Source organism: Festucalex cinctus, chromosome 5 (assembly GCF_051991245.1).
Source record: "Festucalex cinctus isolate MCC-2025b chromosome 5, RoL_Fcin_1.0, whole genome shotgun sequence".
In the NCBI taxonomy this organism is placed as follows: Eukaryota; Metazoa; Chordata; class Actinopteri; order Syngnathiformes; family Syngnathidae; genus Festucalex; species Festucalex cinctus.
This window is the reverse complement of record NC_135415.1, coordinates 6138042-6160669: the sequence shown is the minus strand read 5'-3', so window position 1 is coordinate 6160669 and position 22628 is coordinate 6138042. Positions and strand designations below refer to the sequence as shown.

The 22628-nt window shown below is 43.3% G+C and overlaps 1 protein-coding gene across 1 annotated transcript in view; it reads right to left on the bottom strand.

Annotated features, from left to right (window-relative positions):
* Nucleotides 1–22628, bottom strand: part of myo1ha (myosin IHa) — a 33097-nt gene that overhangs the window by 7876 nt on the left and 2593 nt on the right. Inside the window, exons 5-19 of the mRNA XM_077522898.1 lie at nt 20174–20353; nt 19995–20093; nt 19810–19926; nt 19647–19718; nt 19437–19556; nt 6848–6915; nt 6582–6687; nt 6420–6500; nt 6247–6338; nt 6018–6112; nt 5882–5928; nt 5719–5799; nt 5479–5584; nt 3865–3982; nt 3647–3760 (exon numbers count right to left, since the gene is read on the bottom strand). Coding sequence (XP_077379024.1) covers nt 3647–3760; nt 3865–3982; nt 5479–5584; nt 5719–5799; nt 5882–5928; nt 6018–6112; nt 6247–6338; nt 6420–6500; nt 6582–6687; nt 6848–6915; nt 19437–19556; nt 19647–19718; nt 19810–19926; nt 19995–20093; nt 20174–20353 — 1496 coding nt within the window. The remainder of the gene's footprint in view (nt 1–3646; nt 3761–3864; nt 3983–5478; nt 5585–5718; nt 5800–5881; nt 5929–6017; nt 6113–6246; nt 6339–6419; nt 6501–6581; nt 6688–6847; nt 6916–19436; nt 19557–19646; nt 19719–19809; nt 19927–19994; nt 20094–20173; nt 20354–22628) is intronic.

Here is a 22628-nt window from a genome sequence, read left to right as displayed (position 1 = left end):
TATGAAACGACGGTAGAAGTTAGCGAATCCGAGGAATTGTTGAACTTTTTGCCGAGAGTCCGGCGTGGGCCACTCTCGTACGGCGCTGACCTTGTCTGCCTCCATTTCTACTTTTCCAGGTGATACGACGAATCCCAGGAAGGAGATGGTGTTGACGTGAAACAGGCTCTTCTCAGCTTTCACGTACAGGTGATGATCCAGGAGGCGTTGCAGGACTCGGCTTACGTGGTCTCGATGGCTCGTTAGGTCAGGAGAGTATATTAGTATGTCGTCCAAGTAAACGTACACGAAGTGATCAATAAAGTCCTTTAGTACCTCATTAATCATGGCCTGGAATACTGCTGGTGCATTGGTGAGTCCGAAAGGCATAACGAGGTACTCGTAATGTCCCCGGGGGGTGTTGAATCCTGTCTTCCATTCATCCCCATCGCGGATTCGGATGAGGTGATAAGCGTTTCGGAGGTCGAGCTTGGTGAATATTTTGGCTTGTTGCAACTGGTTGAAAACCGAGGACATCAGTGGCAGTGGGTATCGATTTTTAACTGTGATGTCATTCAAGGGGCTGTAGTCAATACATGGGCGTAGGGATCCATCCTTCTTGCTCACAAAAAAGAAGCCTGCTCCTGCAGGCGAGGAAGACGGTCGGATGAGGCCGGCTTTCAAGGAGTCGTCTATGTAAGTGTTCATGGCCTGGCGTTCGGGTCCTGAGACCGAGTACAGTCTCCCCTTGGGGATGGTTGATCCGGGAATCAGGTCAATCGGGCAGTCATACGGTCGGTGGGGAGGAAGAGTCATGGCCTTGGTCTTGCTGAATACCTCCCGCAGGTGGTGGTAACAGGAGGGAACAGTGTGCAGGTTCGGGTATTCCTCTTGAGCAGGTGAGGCGAGAGTCACCTGGTGGACCTGGGCTGTGGTGTTCCGGGGTGCGGGTTGTTCCAACCCGTGAGTGTTGCATTCTTTTCCCCACTCCAGAATGTTTCCCGAGTTCCAGTCAATTCTGGGGTTGTGTAGACGCAGCCAAGGGTGACCCAGAACCAAAGTGGGATATGAAGCGTGGAAAACGTGGAAGCGGAGAGTCTCGCAGTGCTGTCCAATTCGGACTCCCAGAGGTTCAGTGATGTGGGTGATCCTGAAGAGTTCTTTGCCGTTCAGCGCTCTAGCCTGGATGGTCGAGGAAAGGGGTTCGGTAGAGGCTCGTAGTTGCCTTACGAGCTCCCAGTCCATGAGGCTTTCGTCGGAACCAGAGTCGATGAGGGCTGACAGATTTGTGGTGACATTGTGGTGGGTTATCTGCATTTGCGTGAGCCTGTGGTTCTTGGCGGGTCGGGGTGACGGAGAACTCACCGGTGAGCTGCCCTTCGTGGTGCAGGATCCCACCAAGTGTCCAAGACCACCACAATAGTAGCAACGGCCCTCTCGGCGGCGGCGCTGTCTCTCCTCAGGCGAAAGCCGAGCCCTTCCCAGTTGCATGGGTTCGTCTCTGGCGAGGTCCACCTCTCCTGGTTCAGGTCGGGAAGGAAGGATGGGTTGCGGCCTTCCGGCCTCCGGTGGCCGTGACCAGGGGGTGGGTTCCTCCCTCCTTCGAGGTCCGCCGATCTTAGCCAGCTCCTGGCGACGATGATCTGTGCGGATGGCGAGGGAGATCAAAGCGTCCAAGTCCGTGGAGAGTTCTACGGGGATCAGAAGTTCTTGAATGGCAGGTGAGAGTCCTTTCAAGAAATGGTCATGAAGAGCTATGGCGTTCCAGCCACTGTTCGTTGCCAACGTTCGAAAGCGAATTGCGTAATCGCTGACAGGTTCTTTGCCTTGTTGGAGCCGGCTCAACGCTCGTGCCTTCTCTCGGTCATTGTTCTCGGGGTCGAAGACTTGACGCAAAGCAACTTGAAAGTCCTGTACGCTTTGACAGACCGAGGAACCCCTGGCCCATTCCGCGGTCGCCCAGGTTTTGGCCCGTCCCGTCAGGTGAGACACCATGAAGGCCACTCGGGACCGGGCTGTGGGAAATGCCTGTGGTAATTGTTCGAAATGAATGTCGCATTCCGTGAGGAAAGTCTGACAGCGTCCGGGTTCACCGGAGTATCGTTCTGGGGAGGCCAGTCTTAATCCTACCCCGGTGAATGGCGTGGATGGTACGGAGAACTCAGAAGGAGGAATTTGTCCGGTGGGAGCTGGCGCTCGACTCCGTGAGAGGCTCACCAGCTCGTGGACCTGGCTGGTCAATTCCCCAATCTGGAACAGCATGGTCTGCTGGATCCGGTCCTGGTTGTCGAGCCGGGCCTCCTGGCTCTGCAGTGCGGTCTCGACCTTGCCTGCTGGGTCCATGCTGGCCGAAGTGTACTGACACGACGAGGTAAGGTAGGACTCAGACGCAGGCGTAAGGTAAGCCACCAAGGCAGCAGGTTTATTTCCGGCCAACAGGTGTCTCCTCTCAAGCTGAGAGGAGAACAGGGAAGCAAAAAAGTGGAGAACAAAAAGCGCTCCACTAGGGAGGAAAAAACAGGCAAAAGGTACTGGGGACAACGAAAAGCGCTCCGCTAGGGAGGAAAAAGGGCACAAGGCAAAAGGGGTAACAAAAGGCGCTCCACTGATGAGGAAAAAGCACAAAAACAAGGCAAAAACACTTGGCAACATGAACGAGGACATAAGGACTGTGGGACGCTTCCATGCACTGACTGTGACACTTCGGCACTGAGGGGAGATTGCAGGTGGCTTTTATTGCTGTAGGTGATTGGTGGCAGGTAGTGATAATCAAGGGCGGGGACCGGTAATTATGGAGCGGCAGGAAGGGCAAGTGACCTGGGGTGAGATGAGAGTTAGATTTTCAAGGTAAGACAGGAAACAGGGACACAACAATAAAAGCATGAACCGCCACGCCGGTGGCGGCGTGACAATATGTTATTGTGATTTTTATTCTCCACACTTTTTTTTGCCGTCTAACAACTCCCACCTGATACTTCCAATTTACATTGCTCAAATTTCAACTAGCTTCAAAAATTCACGCCTCGCGGGGTATATATATCGTCTGATTCCACATTAGTTACAGTATTTGCACAATTTAACATTTAATATAAACTTTTCCCCATTCATTTTCAATGGGACAGTCATTGAACTATTTCAAAGTATCACTTTCCACGCACACTTTCATATCTTATCATTACCAGGTGTCTGCTCGTTGGCACAGTTGGTAAAGTGCATTGTCCAGTAACTAGGAGGTTATAATTTCATAATTTATCTCTCAATTTGCTTTCAGCATTCCCACGCAATTTCTCCAAAAATTGCACTTAGTCTAGTTGTTTGATATAACATTTTTTCTAAGCTGATACCACATTCTAAAAAGAGATTTAAGATTAATTAATTGAGTTCATTAAACTTAATATATTCACCTGAATTAAGTTAATCCAAAGTGATTCAATTCAAAGTATTAAGTTTAATTAACTCATAATGAATGTAACTTAATATGTTCACTTTGAACTAACTTAATTCAATTGTGTGTTGCTGATTGAAATGATTTTTTTTAAAGTTGGTCAGCAATTTGTAATCTTAAATTGGTTCAACAATTCTCTTTTCAGAGTGCAGTGCAAATACTCAACTCTTGTGTAGTCAGCGATATGATACCAAGATGTATATTTGACATCATTTTTCCCACCTTCCCATTTTGTACTCATTTGGAAGATAGCCCAGATGTTGAACCAGAACCAGCACACCGTCAGCAGGTTCTCCTCTCCAGTGTGGCCATGTGGCTGGGCACAGAGCTTTATATCTGGTCAGTATAACACATATTTGCATTAGAATAATGCAAGCTGTACAAGGAATCATAAATTTGTCATAGGCATGATGTCCACCAAGCCTTGTGTTGCTGTGTACCGCTGTAAAAAGACTTCATACTTCCGCCGATAAGCGAAACCAGCACGTCTGACTCTCAGGTGCTGCATCAGGCCCAAATATTTGATCTGGTGTCGGATCAGTGCTTCATCAAACTGTCCTGGGTAAGAGAAGGAGGCTAAGTGAAAAAAAAATCATTTTGAATATTCTTTTAAAGGGGAAGTCATATTTTGTACACTTACCCACTAGTCTAAACACTGCATTCTGATTAATATTGTGTTTGTAGAATATAAACAACAAAATTCACCGGCTCGGGGCAACCAATTGCCACTTGCTGTCGACTGAAAATGACATCACAGCTGCTCAGTGCTCAAGGAACGACTAATCACGGCTCACCTGTGTTCTCAGTTTGGTCATGTGACATTCGCAAGCTGATCCATGTTTGGTCGTTACCCGCGATCTGAGCAGCTGTGCCGTCATTTTCAGTCGACAGCTATTTGCAAAATGGCCGCCACCCTGAGATGGATAAAAATGAGTGGATCTTACTGCTTAATTCATATTCCACAAACAGGATACCATGTTTAGTCTAGTTTCATGAATTCAGTGGTCATAATCATGCTAATGTTTTGGGTTTTCATTTACTGTTTTTATAAGAGTACAGTGTTTTCGTTGGCCTTCTAAATGCTACTACCGCTGGAAATCATTTCAATGTATCTTTAAAAGGAAAGACAACCTAAAATTTCATCTATAACTGCTTCAAACATCAAAGCGTAAGTAGGAATGGAAGAATGCTGATTTGTTGTGATTGTATTGTATTGTATTGGTGTTAATGTTTTATGTTATGTTATGTTTTTTGTGTTTCTGTAAAGCGCTTTGTGACAGCTCAGGCTGTTTGAAAGCGCTATATAAATAAACTTGAGTTGAGTTGAGTTAAGTTAAACACAGCGTTCTGATTAATGTTCTGTTTGTAGAATATGAATTAAGCTGCCCCTTTTTTTTTATCCATCTCAGGATAGAATCCCATTTTGTTACTTGCTGTTGACTGAAAATTACATCACATTTGTTCAGAGCTCAAGTAACCACCAATCATGGCTCAGCTTGCGAACATCACATGATCAAATTTAGAAAACAGCTGAGACATGATTGGTCGTTGCCTGAGCTGCTGTGATGTCATTTTTAGTCAACAGCAAGTGACAAAATGGCCGTCACCTGAGATAGATGAAAACAGGTGGATTCATCCATGCATCCATTTTCTGAACGGCTTGTTCCTCACAAGTCTTCAGCCTTTTTTTTTCTTTTTTTTTAAATCCATCTCAGGGGAAACCATTTTGTTACTTGTTGTTGACCAAAAATGTCATCAGTTGTTTAGAACTCAGGTCACCACCAATCATGGCTCGGCTTGCAAACATCACATGATCAAATTTAGAAAACAGCTGAGACATTTACTTGAGTTACCTGAGTTGCTGTGATTTTTAGTCGACAGTAAGTGACAAAATGGTCGCCCCCTGAGATGGATGAAAACAGGCGGATTTTGCTGCTTAATTCATATTCAACAAACAATAATAATCATAATATCATGTTCAGACTAACAGGGCTGTATATTACTGTAAAGAAAATATTTTAAAAACAGCTTTTAATAAAACTAAGTAAAAGTACCTGGCTTCCTAAACTCGTTGGATTTCAGGCAACGTATGTACCAGGCGTCTTTGGCCACCAAGATCTCCGTCAGCTTCAGCAGGCTGCTCTTAAACTGGGTGGCCACCTACACACAGAATGCATCTCATAATCCCGAGTCAATTAGTTCATCTGTCAGGTGCACATGGTTTGAAGACGTGACATCGCACTGCCACTGACAGTCGTTACCGGACGTTATCTGAGTGATATAACACAACTTACTGTTTCTGGTCTTCGTCTGTTGTCTGGGTCCATGCAGGAAAAGCATTGTCTGACAATGGTGTTTTTTGATTGACATATCAGCTGGAAGAACACAGCAATGCACCGTCAGGTTGATTTCAAACATCTCTCTTCAAATATTATGAAATTCAAATTGCATACTTACATCTTTAATATTTTTATATAAGAGGTCATTGTTTTTATCCAGAAAACCTATAAAAGACATTTACCATTTTAGGCAGCTTACTCCAAACAATATTGAATTCTTTGTTGGCTAACAGGTAGGTTGATTTTTAATTTACCCACGACACAATAGGTGACCTCTCCGGCATAATGTAAGAGACGAAAATCTCCTCTCTCCAGCGTCCTGCGTGTCTTTTTGTCTGCCAGCTTGTGTCTACATTCCAAAAGAAAGAGGATGAGGACAGATGACATTTCTATCAGATCACTCACTAATCTCTTGGCAGCAGATTACCGATAAAGTTGGAAAAGAAAGTGATAACACGACATTCCATCTTGATGTGAACTCACGAGACAAAGTGAGGGTGATTCCCCATTTTTTCCTCCAGTCGCTCTAGGAAGGTAAGATCTGTCGCCTCTCCTGGCCTCAGACACTCTTCATCCTGCAATGTTCAGAATCAGTTGTGCGAAATAATTTCCCCCATTAAGGTCATGATTGTATGTTTATCCAATCAAGCACATACCAGTATTGATATAATTCCCCTGTGTCTCTCCTCCACAAGGTCACAGATAATCTTGTTATTGAAGAACTGCACCGGCTCCCACTAAGGAAAACAAAGTGTGTACGGGACTCTTTTTCAATGGTAACGTTCGTTTGTTTTATTTTTTGGGTTGAATCAGCGCACCTCAATATCCTCTGCTTCGTATTCCTCCTGCTCTGCTTTGAGCGTGAGCTGGATGAAAAGTTGCTGGAGCTTTTCGTTGCAGTAGTTTATGCAGAACTGCTCAAAACTGAAGGGAAAAGACACAAGCAAAAGATAAGAACGCATGGTCATAAATTAAAAAGCATGAGGTGAATACATTATTCTCCAATATATATGCAATTATAGCTTATACAACAAATATAGTACATAAAATATCTGTCAAAAAGGAAGGCAAAAAGTAGCTTTACCTGTTGATATTAAAAACCTCAAAACCATAGATGTCCAAAAGCCCAATGACAGTTTTTCTTGAAGGATCCTGAAATAAAAATATAAATAAATAAATTTCTGGCAAATTTTTGGGGCGAGCTTTGTTTTTTTGAGAATTTCTTTCGATTTGATTTGATTGATTTATTGAACATATAAACATAAAAACAAACAGCAGAGAAACAAAAGTTAAAAAAGAAAAGAAGAAAAGAAAAAACAAAAAACAAACTCATCATAGTTTACATGATCAAAGGGGAGTAGGAAGAAGTTAAAAACTTATCTAGTCCTACCCCCCATACATTATACATTTAAACTTATTTCATTATTAATACAATACTAGGTTAATATTTTTTTTAAATAAAATGATGCGTGCATTATCCAGCAACATATGTACATGAAATCCCTAGACATATACCATAATACATTTATAAATCATATACTCATACTCATTATATACAATTTTCATGCTCTTATTTGACATAAGTAATTTTATTGAAATTTGCTTTTAAACAATTTTTTAAACTCAACAAGTGAGTCACATCTTTTCAAGTCAATTCCCAAATTATTCCACAAATTAACACCTTTTACAGAAACACACCTTTGCTTAATATTTGTTCTTGTTTTGGGTTTTTTGTACACACTTGTACCCTTTATATCATAAGGACTGTGTCTAATTTCAAACGTCTGAGTACTATAGCAGAGTAGATTATTATATTCTTTGTACATTATTTGTGCTATTTTAAACTCAACCAAGTCATAAAATTTCATTGTATTTAATTTGATAAATAATGGATGTGTTGATTCTGCATATTTTGATAGATTAATAATCCTTATGGCTCTTTTTTGCAATTTGAAAACAGAGTTAGTGTTTGTTTTATATGCATTTCCCCAGATTTCCACACAATAAGTCAAATATGGTAATAATAATGAACTATATAATATATATAATGAGTTCATGTTCAGGACATCCTTAGTTTTATAGAGTATCCCGATGATTTTTGACATTTTCCTTTTAACATTTTCTATATGTGGCTTCCAACATAATTTATCATCAATAACTTACTCCAAGGAATTTATTTTCATACACCCTTTCTATTTCAATTGAATTCACCATAATTTTAACTTGGTTAGTAATTTGTCCAGTGACAAAAACAATGAACTTGGTTTTATTTAAATTTAATGAAAATTTGTTCATATCAAACCAATTTTTTAATGTATTCAATTCATACTCTACAGTGGTCAGAAGCTGCTTCAGGTTGTCTCCTGAACAGTAGACAGTTGTATCATCAGCAAATAAGACACTACAGATATCATTTATATATACAATATAATATAGGGCCTAACACAGACCCTTGGGGGACACCATAAGTAATCTTCAAATATTTTGATTGTATATTATTAAACTTCAAATACTGATATCTATCATCCAAATAACTTTTCATCCATTTATATGCTAAACCTCTTATACCATACCGCTCTAATTTATTCATTAATATAGTATGATCCATGGTGTCAAAAGCTTTTTTTTTAAATCCATAAAAATCCCAACAGTAAATTTTTTTATTATCATTGTTAGTTGATATTGCTTCTACGATTTCCATGACTGTCATTGAGGTGGTCCGTTTTTCTTTAAACCCATATTGATTTTCACTTAAGAGCTTATGTTTCTCAATAAAGTTGTCAAGTCGGTATAAAAACAATTTTTCTCGAATTTTTGAGAACTGTGACAACAATGATATTGGTCTGTAGTTATTGAATATGTGCCTATCTCCACTTTTGTAAATAGCTATTTTTTAACTTTTGCTATTTTCATTTTTAATGGAAATATACCAGTTTTAAATGACAAATTGCATATATATGTGAAAGGTTGCACAATATATTCTATAATACTTTTTACTAGTATCATATCAATATTAGAACAGTCAGTGGACCTTTTATTTTTTTAATGTTTTTACAACATTTAATACTTCTATACTATATCATTAACAGCATTAAGGAACATAGTGGAATAATTATTTTCAATGTACTTATCTATTTCATATTTATTTCTTGGTTCTGGAATTTCGTTTGCCAAGTTACTGCCAACATTAACTAAATACTCATTAAAATTATTGGCTATATTAGAAATTCCATCAATGACAATATTTTTATCTTTTATAAAATATTGTGGATAATTTATTTTTGTAGAACAGTTTTTAATTACATGATTTAGTATTTTCCATATTTCTTGTGTATTGCTTTTATTCTGCTCTAATAATGAATGATAATAATTTTTCTTACTTATTCGTATAATATTTAATAGTTTATTTTTATAAGTCTTATACTTTGTTTCAGCTTCCACAGTTTTCAATTTAATAAATCTTTTGTACAAATTATTTTTCTTTTTACATGCATTCTCTATCTCCTTCGTCATCCATGCCTTATTTGGACCTTTATACTTTCTTATAATTTTAATTAATGGACAGTGTTTATTATATAAAGAGATAATTGTTGACTGAAATTCACTATATGCAGTATTAGGATCATTATTTGAATAAACCTCAGACCAGTTATGTTTCTCTAAATCCAACTTAAAGGCAGCCATGGAGCGCGGTGTTCTTCCTCTTGTTTCAAATGTGTACGTTATCGGCTTCATTTTTTTTTTATCAAAATAGTCGTAAAAAAGTGCAAAGACTGGGAGATGATCACTTATATCATTAATAAGGAGTCCAACTTTCTATTTTTAAGTCAATTTTATTTGTAAATATATTATCTATTAATGTAGCTGTATCAATTGTTATTCTATTAGGTTTTGCAATGAGAGGAAATAAACTATTACTATACATTATATTTATAAAGTCAGTTGTTTTCTGGTGTCCATTTGGATTTAACAAATCAATGTTAAAATCATCACACATTATTTGCATTTTTTTATCGCGTGTATAACTCAGAATATCCACTAATTTATCATTGAATGTATCAAGACATGATCCAGGTGTCCTATATATACAACTTATGTCCTATATTTGATGCATTTTTTACATATACTTCAATAGTTACACATTCCATTACGTTATCTATGTGTCATGGTTTGTCTCTCAGTTCTGTTGTCTTTCTGTTTTTTTCCATTGGCTGGTGAGTAGGGGGCGTTTCCTGTCGTGCCACACCTGTGGCTCATTCTAATCAGGGGCCTTTAAAAGGCATGGACACCTGCTGCTCTACATCGGATTATTCTTTGCTCATTGCCAGTGTTCAATGTGTTCTCTGTACTCCTTGTTGCAAATCTCCTAGTCTCGTGTTTTCCATTGGCGTTTAAGTATTGCTGTAATGTTTCTATTTTTGTCGTTTTTTTCGCTAAGTGTTGTTCCTCGCATATTTATGGTACTTGCCTTTTGCAAGTGTTTTTTGTTCTTTCGCGTCCTTACCTTTTGTAAGTGTTTTTTGTACTTTCACGTCCTTGCCTTTTGCGAGTGTATTTTGTTCTTTCGCGTCCTTGCCTTTTGCGAGTGTATTTTGCTCTTTTGCGTTTTCCTTGCCTTTTGCAGGCGTTTTTTGTATCTTCGTGTTCTCCTTGCCCTGGCAAGTGCTTTTTGTTATTTTGTATTCTCTGCCGGTCTGCCAGTGTTCGTTTGGAACTTTTTGTAATAAATACAAATTGTATTTTCCTTTCTTGGCCTACGTTTTTGGGATCCTTTATTCCACCGGTAACCCCGGTACGTTACAGAATAATCCGACCATGGATGCCGTAGACCAAGATAAGGTGAGACATGCTCTAGCCAGTCAAGGGAAACGAGTCGGGCAAAATGAGGCTTCGGTCGCCAAGCTCCAGGAGATGGTGGGCATGCTCGCCCATCGCTTCGAGGAGTTGTGCTTACGGATTGAGCGGTTCAGCTCCCGTGGGGGATCCAATTCCGACACCCCTGTTGCTGCCGGGACAGCGTCTTCGCCCCCGGCGACCCCCCCAGGAACCAGTGTTGCCCCACCCGTCACGGTACGACGGACAGCCCGGAAATTGCGGGCAGTTCCTGCATCAATGCTCGCTCATTTTTGACCAGCAATCTTGTACATATGCCTCCGATCAATCGAAGGTGGCGTTTATTATGAGTCTCTTGTCTGGCAAAGCGGCAAGTTGGGCAATGGCAGTGAGCAACTCACGACCGAACCTCCGGTCCTCCTTCCGGAGTTTTGTTGATGAATTTAAGTGTGTATTTGACCATCCTGTGAGAGGAAAAGAGGCCGGAGGTCGGTTGTTAGAATATGTCCAAGTAACAGTAATCGCGGACTACTCTATTACGTTTCGCATTCTAGCTGCGGAAAGCTGGTTCGGGGATTGTGCTTTGTGCAGCATTTTTCGCCGGGGACTGACCACTTCTGTTAAAGACGAGCTTGCCGTCCGCGACGACACCACCACACTCGAAGAACTGATTACCTTGACTATTCGCTTGGACAACAGTTTGAGAGAACGAGAACGTGCCATGGAGACACCCATGCAACACAGAGATGCTTCATGTCCCGCCAGACTGCCACATCCTACTGCTCGACTGGGGACCCAACTGACTGAGACGGCGGTGGCTGATTCCAGTCTGAATCAGTGTGAGTAAAACCATAAGAGATCCAAGCCAAGTTTCCTTCTGACTGCTAACGATACTAGTAAGAGACTTGAAGTGTCGGGTTATGGAAAGAAACTTAAGATTGTTGCTCTTGTTGACTCTGGTGCTGATAATTGTTGTCGACCCGTGTGTAGTAGAAGCATTGGGAAGTCCGGTGGAGACTTTAGATGAAACTAAGAGGGTTTTGAACCTTAACGGGCGGCTCCTGGCGGAGGTGCGGCACTTTACCGGTCCGCTTATGTTAAGACTCTCTGGTAACCATGTAGAGGGGAAACGTTTATTATGCCATCCCGCGCAGCACTGCTTGTTCTAGAGTTACCCTGGCTAAAGGTACATAACCCAGATATTGATTGGGACAAACCCTTACTCGAAAATTGGAGTCCGTCTTGTCATGCTCATTGGCTGAAATCAGCCGAGGTGGGAACAAAGTACCTCAGGAGTATCATGATTTGCGTAAAGTATTCAGTAAGGATCGCGCAAAGTCCCTACCACCCCATAGACCTTACAATTGCGCAATAGACCTTGTCCCTCATGCACCCCTGCCTAGTTCTAGGCTCTACCACGTGTCTCAACCTGAACAGGAAGCTCTGCGGGAGTATATTTCTGATTCATTGGCTGCCGGATTAATCCGCCCTTCGACGTCTCCCGTTGGGGCGGGTTTTTTCTTTATTGATTAAAAGGATAAGTCCCTACGCCCATGTGTGGACTATAGAGGCCTTAATGAAATTACAATTAAGAATAAATACCCGCTCCCGTTGTTAGATTCAGCATTCGCACCATTGCAGTCCGCTACAATTTTTACTAAGCTTGATTTGCGTAGTGCCTACCACTTGGTCCGGTTTCGAGAGGGTAACGAGTGGAAGACCACATTTAAGACTCCTTTAGGGCACTTCGAATACTTAGTGATGCCCTTCGGTCTAACTAACGCGCCTGCCGTGTTCCAGTGTCTAATGATGTCCTGAGGGACATGCTTAATGTCTTTTGCTTTGTGTATCTTGATGATATTCTGATATTTTCACGCAACCTACAAGACCACCGCCAGCATGTCCGAATGGTTCTACAACGGCTACTAGAAAATTGGCTGTATGTTAAAGCGGAGAAATGTGAGTTTCATGCCAAGTCAGTCCAATTTCTGGGGTTCATAATCGATCGGGGTCAGTTGCGAGCTGATCCCATCAAGACTCAGGCTGTGATTGATTGGCCCACTCCCAAGACTAGAAAACAATTACAGAGGTTCTTGGGATTTGCTAACTTTTACCGTTGTTTTATTAAAAACTATAGTCAAAGGGCCGCACCCCTAAGAATGACTTCTGCCAAGGTCCCATTTAGGTGGACCCCTAGCGCAGACGTCGCCTTTACAGAATTAAAACAGTTTTTGCTAAACCACCCGTGCTGACGCACCCTAACCCAACATTTCCGTTTGTGGTCGAGGTGGACGCTTCGGACTCAGGAGTGGGGACGGTCCTCTCCCAGCAGTCCCCAGTCGACCAGAAGCTCCACCCTTGCGCCTTCTTCTCCAGGTGACTGAGCCCGGCAGAGGCGAATTACGACGTGGGAAACCGGGAGCTACTGGCCATCGTCCTGGCTCTCCAAAAGTGGAGACACTTGCTGGAAGGAACCAAGGAGCCATTCACCATATTCACCGACCACAAAAACTTGGCCTACCTCCGCTCTGCAAAGAGACTGAACTCCCGTCAAGCATGATGGGCAATGCTGTTTACCAGATTCAACTTCGTTGTGAACTATCGCAAGGGGTCCCGAAACCAGACACACTGTCCCGACTCCATGAGCCGATGACTGACAATTCCAGGGTTGAACCCATTCTGCCTGAGCAGTGCTTTGTGGGAGCGCTGAGATGGGAACTGGAGAAGAGAATCATCGAGGCTCAGGAGGGTGTGTCAGCCCCCGGTGAGTGCCCCACAGGAAAACTGTTTGTCCCTACTTCTTCCCGTCCAGAGATCTTGCAGTGGGGCCATGAGTCAAAGATTGCCTGCCATCCAGGGATCAACCCGACACTCTCCCTCATCTCGCAGCGATTCTGGTGGCCTGACATGAAGAGTGACGTCAGACTTCATTTGTCTCTCAGTTCTGTTGTCTTTCTGTTTTTTCCAGTGACTAGGGGGCGTTTCCTGTCGTGCCACACCTGTGGCTCATTCTAATCGGGCCTTTAAAAGGCATGGACACCTGCTGCTCTACGTCGGATTATTCCTTGCTCACTGCCAGTGTTCATTGTGTTCTCTGTACTCCTTGTTGCTTATTTCCTAGTCTCGTGTTTTCCATTGGCTTTTAAGTATTGCTGTAATGTTTCTATTTTTGTAGTTTTTTGCTAAGTGTTGTTCCTCGCATATTTATGGTCCTTGCCTTTTGCAAGTGTTTTTTGTTCTTTCGCGTCCTTGCCTTTTGCAAGTGTATTTTGCTCTTTCGCGTTTTCCTTGCCTTTTGCAGGCGTTTTTTGTATCTCCGTGTTCTCCTTGCCCTGGCGAGTGGTTTTTGTTTTGTATTCTCTGCCGGTCTGCCAGTGTTCGTTTGTAAGTTTGGAACTTTTTGTAATAAATACAAATTGTATTTCCCTTTCTTGGCCTACGTTTTTGGGATCCTTTATTCCACCGGTAACCCCGGTATGTTACACTATGGTGGTTGTCAGATGTTCAATTTTAATACCTTATCAACATATATTGCAACAAACACCCCCCCCCACCCCTTTTATTTTCTCTATTCATTGTAAACAGTTCATATCCTTCCATTTCTATATCACATATTTTCTCATTATCAAGCCATGTTTCTGATATTGCTATTACTTGAAATCTATTTATTTTACTCAAGCATTCTTTAATGTCAGTGAAGTTTTTATGTAGACTTCTACTATTAAAATGTATAATTGAAAATGCATGACAGTCCATATCTATGTTAGCATTGGATTGCTCACTAGTATGGTACTTACAAACAAGATCAAAATTATTACTATAAAAGGTTATCTGGGTCAAGGTTATTTTCTAGATCATATGTCTTATGTTCAGTGTCATCAAATGTTTTGAAGTTAGTTTCATTTTAGTGTGGTTTTGCCATTTAGATGTTTGTCAACTTTCTTAATCAGATGTACTACATGGTCTCTTAGTTTATTGATAAATTGTGTTGGTCTTGGTGTACTTGTGCGGGGGTGAATTATAAGCTTATATCTTAGGTAGGCAATCTCTCTTTCACGTGATTCATTTTTGGTATCAGTTCTTTCTGTTTTTTTCTAACAGTATCAGTAAAATCTTTTCTGTTTTACTGAATATTTTTTTCTATCATAAAAAAAATCTGAAAAACAGGGAGAAAAATATTCAGAAAAACAAAACTGTTACTCAGAAAAACAGGGAAAAAAAATTTATTCCAGAAAACAGAGCACCAACTTCTGTTTTTTGGAGTAATTTTTTTTTTTTTTGAACCTCTGAACTCAAAGTGACTTGTTGCAGACCACTGACCTGTATATATCACTGGATAGCCGATAGCCCAAACACGCCAGTGCAAGTCATTGAAGTCACAGGGCGGCCATCTTGTTACTCCCACCTCGCGAGCAGAATACAGTATAAACTATACGGTATGCGTACAGATGAGACATATACAGCTTGTAGGCAGTTAGTATAAGGCCCCATTTGTGCCAGTGTAGTCACTATTTTTTTCTAACAAGGAAAAAAAAAGCAAAATGGAACAAGACCCACCCCGCCTCCGGCCTGATACTAACTGCCTACAAGCTGTATATGTCTCATCTGTACGTATACGTGGGGGTAACAAGATGGCCGTCCTGTGACTTCAACGGCTTGCATTAGAGTGTATGGGCTATCGGCTATCCAGTCATATGTACAGGTCAGTGGTCTGAAACAAGTCACTTGGAGTTCAGAGGTTCAAAAAAATTCCTCTGAAAAACAAAAGTTGGTGCTCTGTTTTTTGGAATATTTTTTTTTCTGCTTTCCTGAATAGTATCCCCCCCCCCCCCCCCCCCCCGTTTTAATGAGTAAATTTTTTTTCTGTTTTTCTGAATAATTTTTTCCCTGTTTTTTGAAAAATAATTTTAATGACAGTAAAAAATATTCAGTAAAACAGAAAAAATATTAGAGGTGTGCAAAAAAATCGATTCATAAAAGAATCGAGATTCTCATGTATTAATCGAATCAAATCGATATTAATATCAAAAAATGTATTTTATTTAAATTAGAAATTAAGAAGATGGGGAAAAGGCAGTTGTAGCCCACATGCTGTTTTTGTGGAAAAAGGCACTTACAATACAAAATTAATAAATGTTTAAAGGGATCGTTCGGCTTTTTTAACATGAATCTAAATTTCATCCTCACCTCCCGTGTGTGCGATCAGCACTGACTTACCCCTGACAGCGTTCGGTGACACCAGTTCTGGTCCGGCGTTGGACGAGAGGAAAATAGTCCAGCAAGCTGGCTGGGGTCTCGGAAATAAAGCGTTTTTCTTCTAAAAACTATTTGTTTTCAAAAGCGTGATACATTTCCATCACAATACTCTTTCCTGAATAAAGTCAGACGCCATTACCGCCAGCCACTACTTTTCTGTTCGTTCGTATCACTGCGCGGCGCCCTGTAGAACGCTAACCGACGCACTGCAGCCAGCTATGTGTATGTGTGCGTGCGTTTGCGTGCGTGCGTGCGTTTGCGTGTGTGCGTTTGCGTGCGTTTGCGTGCGTGCGCGTGCGTGCGTGCGTGTGCGTGTGTGCAAATACGTATAAATTTATACTCATTCATTCACCTAAAACCTTATAAATATCCCATTACCCTTCACCTTAACCAGGTACTTCAGAATCTTGCCAGAGTCGTGAGGTTTAAATGGTCAGGAGACCAGAGAAAAGGTCAGAAAAAAAAATAAATAAAGAGAAAAGAAAGGTAAATCAAAGTGAAATCCAGCACCGACCAAACACTTCCTGCCTTCCCCATGATTACAAAATCAAAGTCTTACGCCAACCCCGGAAGCCTCTAAATTCCAGCAAATTTAGCGAGATCTCAAGAGACCAGAGGAAAAACTAAAGAGAGGAAGGAGGGAAGGATCGATAAGGCAGAGTGAGATCCATAGAAGCCAGTACATCCAATCCATCAAAGTGAAGTCCAGCACCAACAAGACCCCTCCTGCGTGGTTACAAAACCAGAGTCTTATGCCAACCCCAGAAACCTCATACTTCTAATAAATTAAGATCTCAAGTGACCAGAGGAAAAACTAAAGAGAGGAAGGAGGGAAGGATAGATAAAGCAAAGTGAGAACCACAGACACCAGCACCAACTGATTCAAGGGGCTGTGGGAGGGAGAGGGTACTTCTGTTGAGTTTCAGTAGATGCTGGTGCGACGGATCTGGCATGCATAAGGACCACCACCAAAGAAAGAAGCCGTCAACCGCGGTCCAGCAAAGCGAGCACTCCCCCCCCCCGGAATCCCCAGGCCGCGGCAGCACCAAGGCCACCCCCAAGCCACCCGAGCAGACACCGGTCGGCGAGCCGACCCAGACACCCGGAACACCCCCGCCCCAGCCCCGGCCCACACCCCCGAGCCCAAGGCCGCAGAACGAGGCCCAGCGGGCCCCCACAGCGCCCCACCGGTCCCCAGCCCCCATCCCCCCACGACCCCCCCGCACCCCACCCAAACCCGCCATCCACCACGACCCAGGCCCCACCACCCCCGACCCCCAAACCCCCGAACACACCCCGACCCCCAGCACCCAACCACCCACCCACCCATACCTCCACCCCCCCCCCCCCCAAACAAGCCGCCCCCCCCCCCCCCCGACGGCCGCCAACCCCCCCGCGAACCCGGCCCCCCGCGAGAACCCCCCACACCCCCCCCGGAAACCGGCACCGGGCAGCAGCGCAGAGAGGGAAGATGTGCCCACCCCACCTCCAGCCGCGCGAGATTTGCACAGCGGCGGGAGGGGGGAAGCAGAGGAGGAAGCACCAGGGGAGAAGGCGGAACACCAGAACACCGAGCCCGGTGGGGAGAGGCCCCGGTCGTCACGCCAGAGTACTAGTGACACCTAACCCTGTTACTGAGTCCGCCAGCTCGCCGACTGGCGAGCTCTACCCTTACACCGTGAATGTGGCCCCACCCAGTGTATATACAAGTGTGTGCGTGTGGTGCATTAAAATTGGGAGCAGGTGAGTCGGAGCAGAGGGAAAAAATTTCCCCTACTCCGACACACCCGTATCCCCCCCAAAAAAATGAATATGTATATGTGTGGTGCATTAAAAAAGGGAATGGAGGGACAAAGTGGTGGGGCAGGGACACAAATGGGGGGGACCACAGCGCTGCCAGGCACTGCAGTCTATCCCCTCTGATGGCTCCCCGCCCCAACTCACCCCTCCCCTTGGACGTGAGGTGCATTAAAATTGGAGGGGAGTTGAAGGGTGAAGACGGTGTTTCCACCCTTCCCCACCCCACCAAGAAATGTGTTGTGTGCCCTATGTGTATATTTACAAAGTGTATAGTGCAAGCTAGTGAAGTGAGTAAGAGGAGCGACCAGCGGGGCCTCACCCAACCCGGCGGGTGTAGGTGGCACGCCCGCCCCCCATCACCCCCACCCCCACCCGCCCCCCACCTCATCCACCCGGCACCACAATGGGCGGACAGCCAGCGCAGCAGGGCTACCGGACAGCCCACCGGCCACCGGAGCCCGCCCGGGGCGCCAGGAGTTATACCGGAGTGGGGCAGGCCCCAAACCCTCGCCCGGCCCCCGGAGCCCGACGCCCGGGCCGGGGAGGGAGCCCCAGGCCCAGGGAGAGGGAGGGGGAGGGGCCGCAGGGCAGACAGGGTAGGGGGGGGGGGGGGGGGAGCGGGGAGAAGACGACAAGAAGGCGAAAGGGCGGCTGCAGGGCAGGAGGGGGGGGAGGAGGGAGGGCGACAAGGGAAAAGGGACCGGGAGGCAGAGGAGGATGGGCGGGAGGAGGCGAGGAGGGAGAGGCGACGGGGGGGAGGAAGGGGGAGGGGAGAGGGAACCACGGGGCACACCGGAGGCCCACCCACCCCGAACCGCGCCGCCGGGCACGGAGCAGCGGACCGCGCCGGGACGGCACCGCCCCGGGCACCAGGGGAAGCACCCCAACACCGCACCCCACAGGGGGCCCAGGGAGCTAGCTGATCCTTCCGCCTGAAGTTGTTTGCCTTTTCGAAGGCGGAAGTATCAGCTAGCTGGCTGCAGTGCGTCGGTTAGCGCTCTACAGGGCGCCGCACAGTGATACGAACGAAGAAAAGTAGTGGCTGGCGGTAATGGCGTCTGACTTTATTCAGGAAAGAGTATTGTGATGGAAATGTATCACGGTTTTGAAAACAAATAGTTTTTAGAAGAAAAACGCTTTATTTCCGAGACCCCAGCCAGCTTGCTGGACTATTTTCCTCTCATCCAACGCCGAACCAGAACGCGTGTCACAGAACGCTGTCAGGGGTAAGTCAGTGCTGATCGCACACACGGGAGGTGAGGATCAAATTGAGATTCATGTTAAAAAATCCGAACGATCCCTTTAAACAAAAAAAAACAATAAAAAGACACTTGGATATCTCTATTTGTCATTTTGTTTTGCAAAGCAGACTGGAGTAGATCATGACAATGTTGTGCATATCTGTAAATTGAAGCAGAAATCATTTGTCAATCAAATCATTTTGAATCGAAAATCGTTTGAATCGAGAATTGAGAAATCGATTCTGAATCGAATCGTAGACCCAAAAATTGTAATCGAATCGAATCATGAGACAGTCAAAGATTCCCAGCCCTAAAAAAAAATATTCAGAAAAACAGAAAAAAAAATACTCAAAAAACAAAGCTCCCCCAAAAATGTGTCAGAAAAACAGGTTGTTTTTTTTTATTTCAAGTGAATACAATACGCTTCCGTAAATAATAATAACAATAATAATAGTAATAATAATAATAATAATAATAATAATAATGTTGCACAGTGTCGTGCTGTTTGACAAAGACATCACTTTTTTTCCCCCCCTAGCTCACCGTGTTCTGCATGGACTCATTGATACTGTTTACCAGCCAAGTGAAGGTATGTCCATAAATGGCCTTGGCCAGGGCATCCCTCACATAGATGGCGTGATCCAGAGTAAACGGACTGAGCACCTTTAAGAGAAAGTCAAATACAGTATTCAAGAGTCAATGTTAAATTTGAATTGTGCAACATTTCTATGAGGAAGTGATTACGAGCCGCACCTGGTCTGTTTTGGCTTCAATCTTCCTGTATGTTAGACCTTCTTGCAGACTGTGAGCATCAATTCCAAGAAGCTGCAAATGATATGACGAACTAGCTGGACTTACTTGGTTAATGTGCTTTAAAAATAATAAGAATAATTGAAATGTTGTGTTCATGTCTTACATTGGAGACCCAGCGTAACTCTGCATTGTTGTTGCTGAGCGTGGCATGACCTTTACTGTCAGGCTCAAACTTAACATTGCCCAGGTGAAGAACACTTGCAACAATCCCAAACAAGTGCTGTATATCAATTGCAAGGCCATTAAAATGATTACAGTTTACTTAAAATGTGAAAAAGCCTAACTTACATTAGTGTTGATCGCATCAATGTCAATAATTTGAAGTGCATTTTTGACTGTCTTCCAGTCATTTTTGTCATTGATGGAAGGCACAATGGCACATTCTCCCTGTTGGATCGTTGACAGTGACAATTGGCAAAGGTGCTGCTAGCTACAATGTGGCAATATCAGAGATCGCATGCACATACTTGTGTGAGATAACTATAATGCTGGCAGTCCCTTTCCAGGCCCAGCTGGTGTAGCAGGTCCTCCTCTCCTCCCTCTAGGAGCTGGTAGAAAATGTGGAAGTTTCTCTCCCCGTGGTTCTGATGCACCACCCTCGACTTTTCAAGCAGGTAGTTCAATATGTGGCCACCAACTGCATCCCCCTGTTACACAGGAGCCGACATGTAGAGAACACGGAGTCTATGTCATAGACTACAGCATAAATATGGTCCAGTGGACACATTTGTATAGAATGTAAACTGAGATAAATATTAATTAACCCTTATTGTGACCTGCTTTGGGCTTTTTGATGGTTCTGACCAAGCCATTTCAAAATAGGATACTGCCTACGGGTTTTAAACTGATTTGTGACTAGTTCAGAGCCAAATGGGTGATGAAAGGACCAGAAATGCAATTCAAATGTTCCACTGTCTTGAATATTGTAACCCTAATATTAATGTTTATGTACACATCTGTAGCCTCTAGACCAGTGGTGTCCAAACTACGGCCCAGGGGCCATTTGCAGCCCGTCGTCCATTTTTCAGTGTCCCGCGACATATGCTAAAAATGGCATTTGACCCAGTTCAAATAAAATAAACAAAACAAAAATGTTTGGAGATGGTCAAAGTAAGAAGGGAGGGTATCGAAAAACAGGTGCCATTAAAGTTTATTTTAGTCAACTAAAAAAAACAAAAAAAAACTAAAACTAAAATTCAAGAAACAATATTGTTGACACGACGAGGAGAGGTAGGACTCAGACGCAGGATAAAGGTAGGCCACAAAGGCAATAGGTTTATTTCCGGCCAACAGCTGTCTACTCTCAACTTGAGAGGAGAAGGGGGAATCAAAAAGTGGAGAACTAAAAACGCTCCACTGGGGAGGAAAAAACAGGCAAAAGGTACAGGGGACAACAAAAGGCGCTCCGCAAGGGAGGAAACAAGGCTCAAGGGGTAACTAAGGGCGCTCCGCTGTGGAGGATAAGGCACAAAAACAAGGCAAAACAACAAGGTAACAGGAACAAGGACTCGAGGACTCGAGGACTCGAGGACTGTGGGACGCTTCCATGCACTGACTGTGACACTTCGGCCCTGAGGGGAAAGTGCAGGTGGCTTTTATTGTCTTGGTTGATTGGTGGCAGGTGGACATGATCATGGGCGGGGACCGGTAATTAGTGAACTGCAGGAAGGGCAAGTGACCTGGGGTGAGAGGAGACTCAAAATATCAAAGTAAAACAGGAAACATGACTATGAAAATAAAAGCATGGCCGTCACGCCGGTGGCGGCGTGACAATTGTTACCGAAATAAAATAAAAATTAAAATAACTGAAACCAACTATAATTATAGCAAACATGTCCTTCGTTTTAGTCTTTGGTAATTAATTTAATGCATGAGCCTTTGGGGCCGATTTTAAATGGGATTTTTTGTTGATTTATTTTGATATAAACTTGACTAATGATATATATATATTTTTTTTAAATCACTCATTCACACACAAGCTCACTTCATGTAAGCCACATGGGTCTCCCAGGCGGAGGAGCTAACCCACGCCAACCGGCACCAAAGGCGAGTGACGGTTCCACTCCTCCAGCTGGAGCCCTAGACTAATGATGTTTGAAAGTATGTCAAACAGAAATGATGTCATCTAGCAGCAGCCAATAGAAAAGCACCTTCAGATGACGTTGCTCCCATGCTGTTTTTTAAATATTGCGCACAAGTAATACACATTTAAAAAAAAGCTAATACTAATACTGATACTAACCAACTAAACTAAAACTAAGCAGTTTTTAAAGAACTAAACTAATAAAAACAGAACCACCCTTAAAACTAAAAAAACGAACTAAAATGAAAAATTTCAAAACTATAATAACCCTATTGCCATATTACAAATAAATTGGTTTATATACTGTAGCATTCTAAATATTCAAAAGCACAAATAAATTATTTGTACAATTTTTAGGACTAAACACAATTTCTCTTCATAACATTATGTGGCCCTTGCGTCCTTCTGATTTTTTTGTATGTGGCCCTCAAATGAAAAGTTTTGGACACCCCTGCCCTAGGCCATATCTTATTTTGAAATGACTTGGTCAGAACCATTAAAAATCCCAATAGGGGTCACAATACTGCCCACGGGTATTAAAGTGGAAGTCAATCCCCCCTCCAAAAAAAAAAAAAAAAAAAAAAAAAACATTGAAAATTTGTTCTATACAGCCCCACTAGTCTAAATATATTATTCAGGTTTTTTTTTTTGGAATATGAGTTTAGCACCAAAATCCAGCTTTTTAAATCCATCTCAGGGGGCAGCCATTTTGCCACTTGCTGTTGAGTAAAAATGACATCACAGTTGCTCAAGTCTCAACTCAACTCAACTCAGCTCAACTTTATTCATAAAGCACTTTAAAGTAGGGATGCACGATAATGCTATTCTCAACCGATACC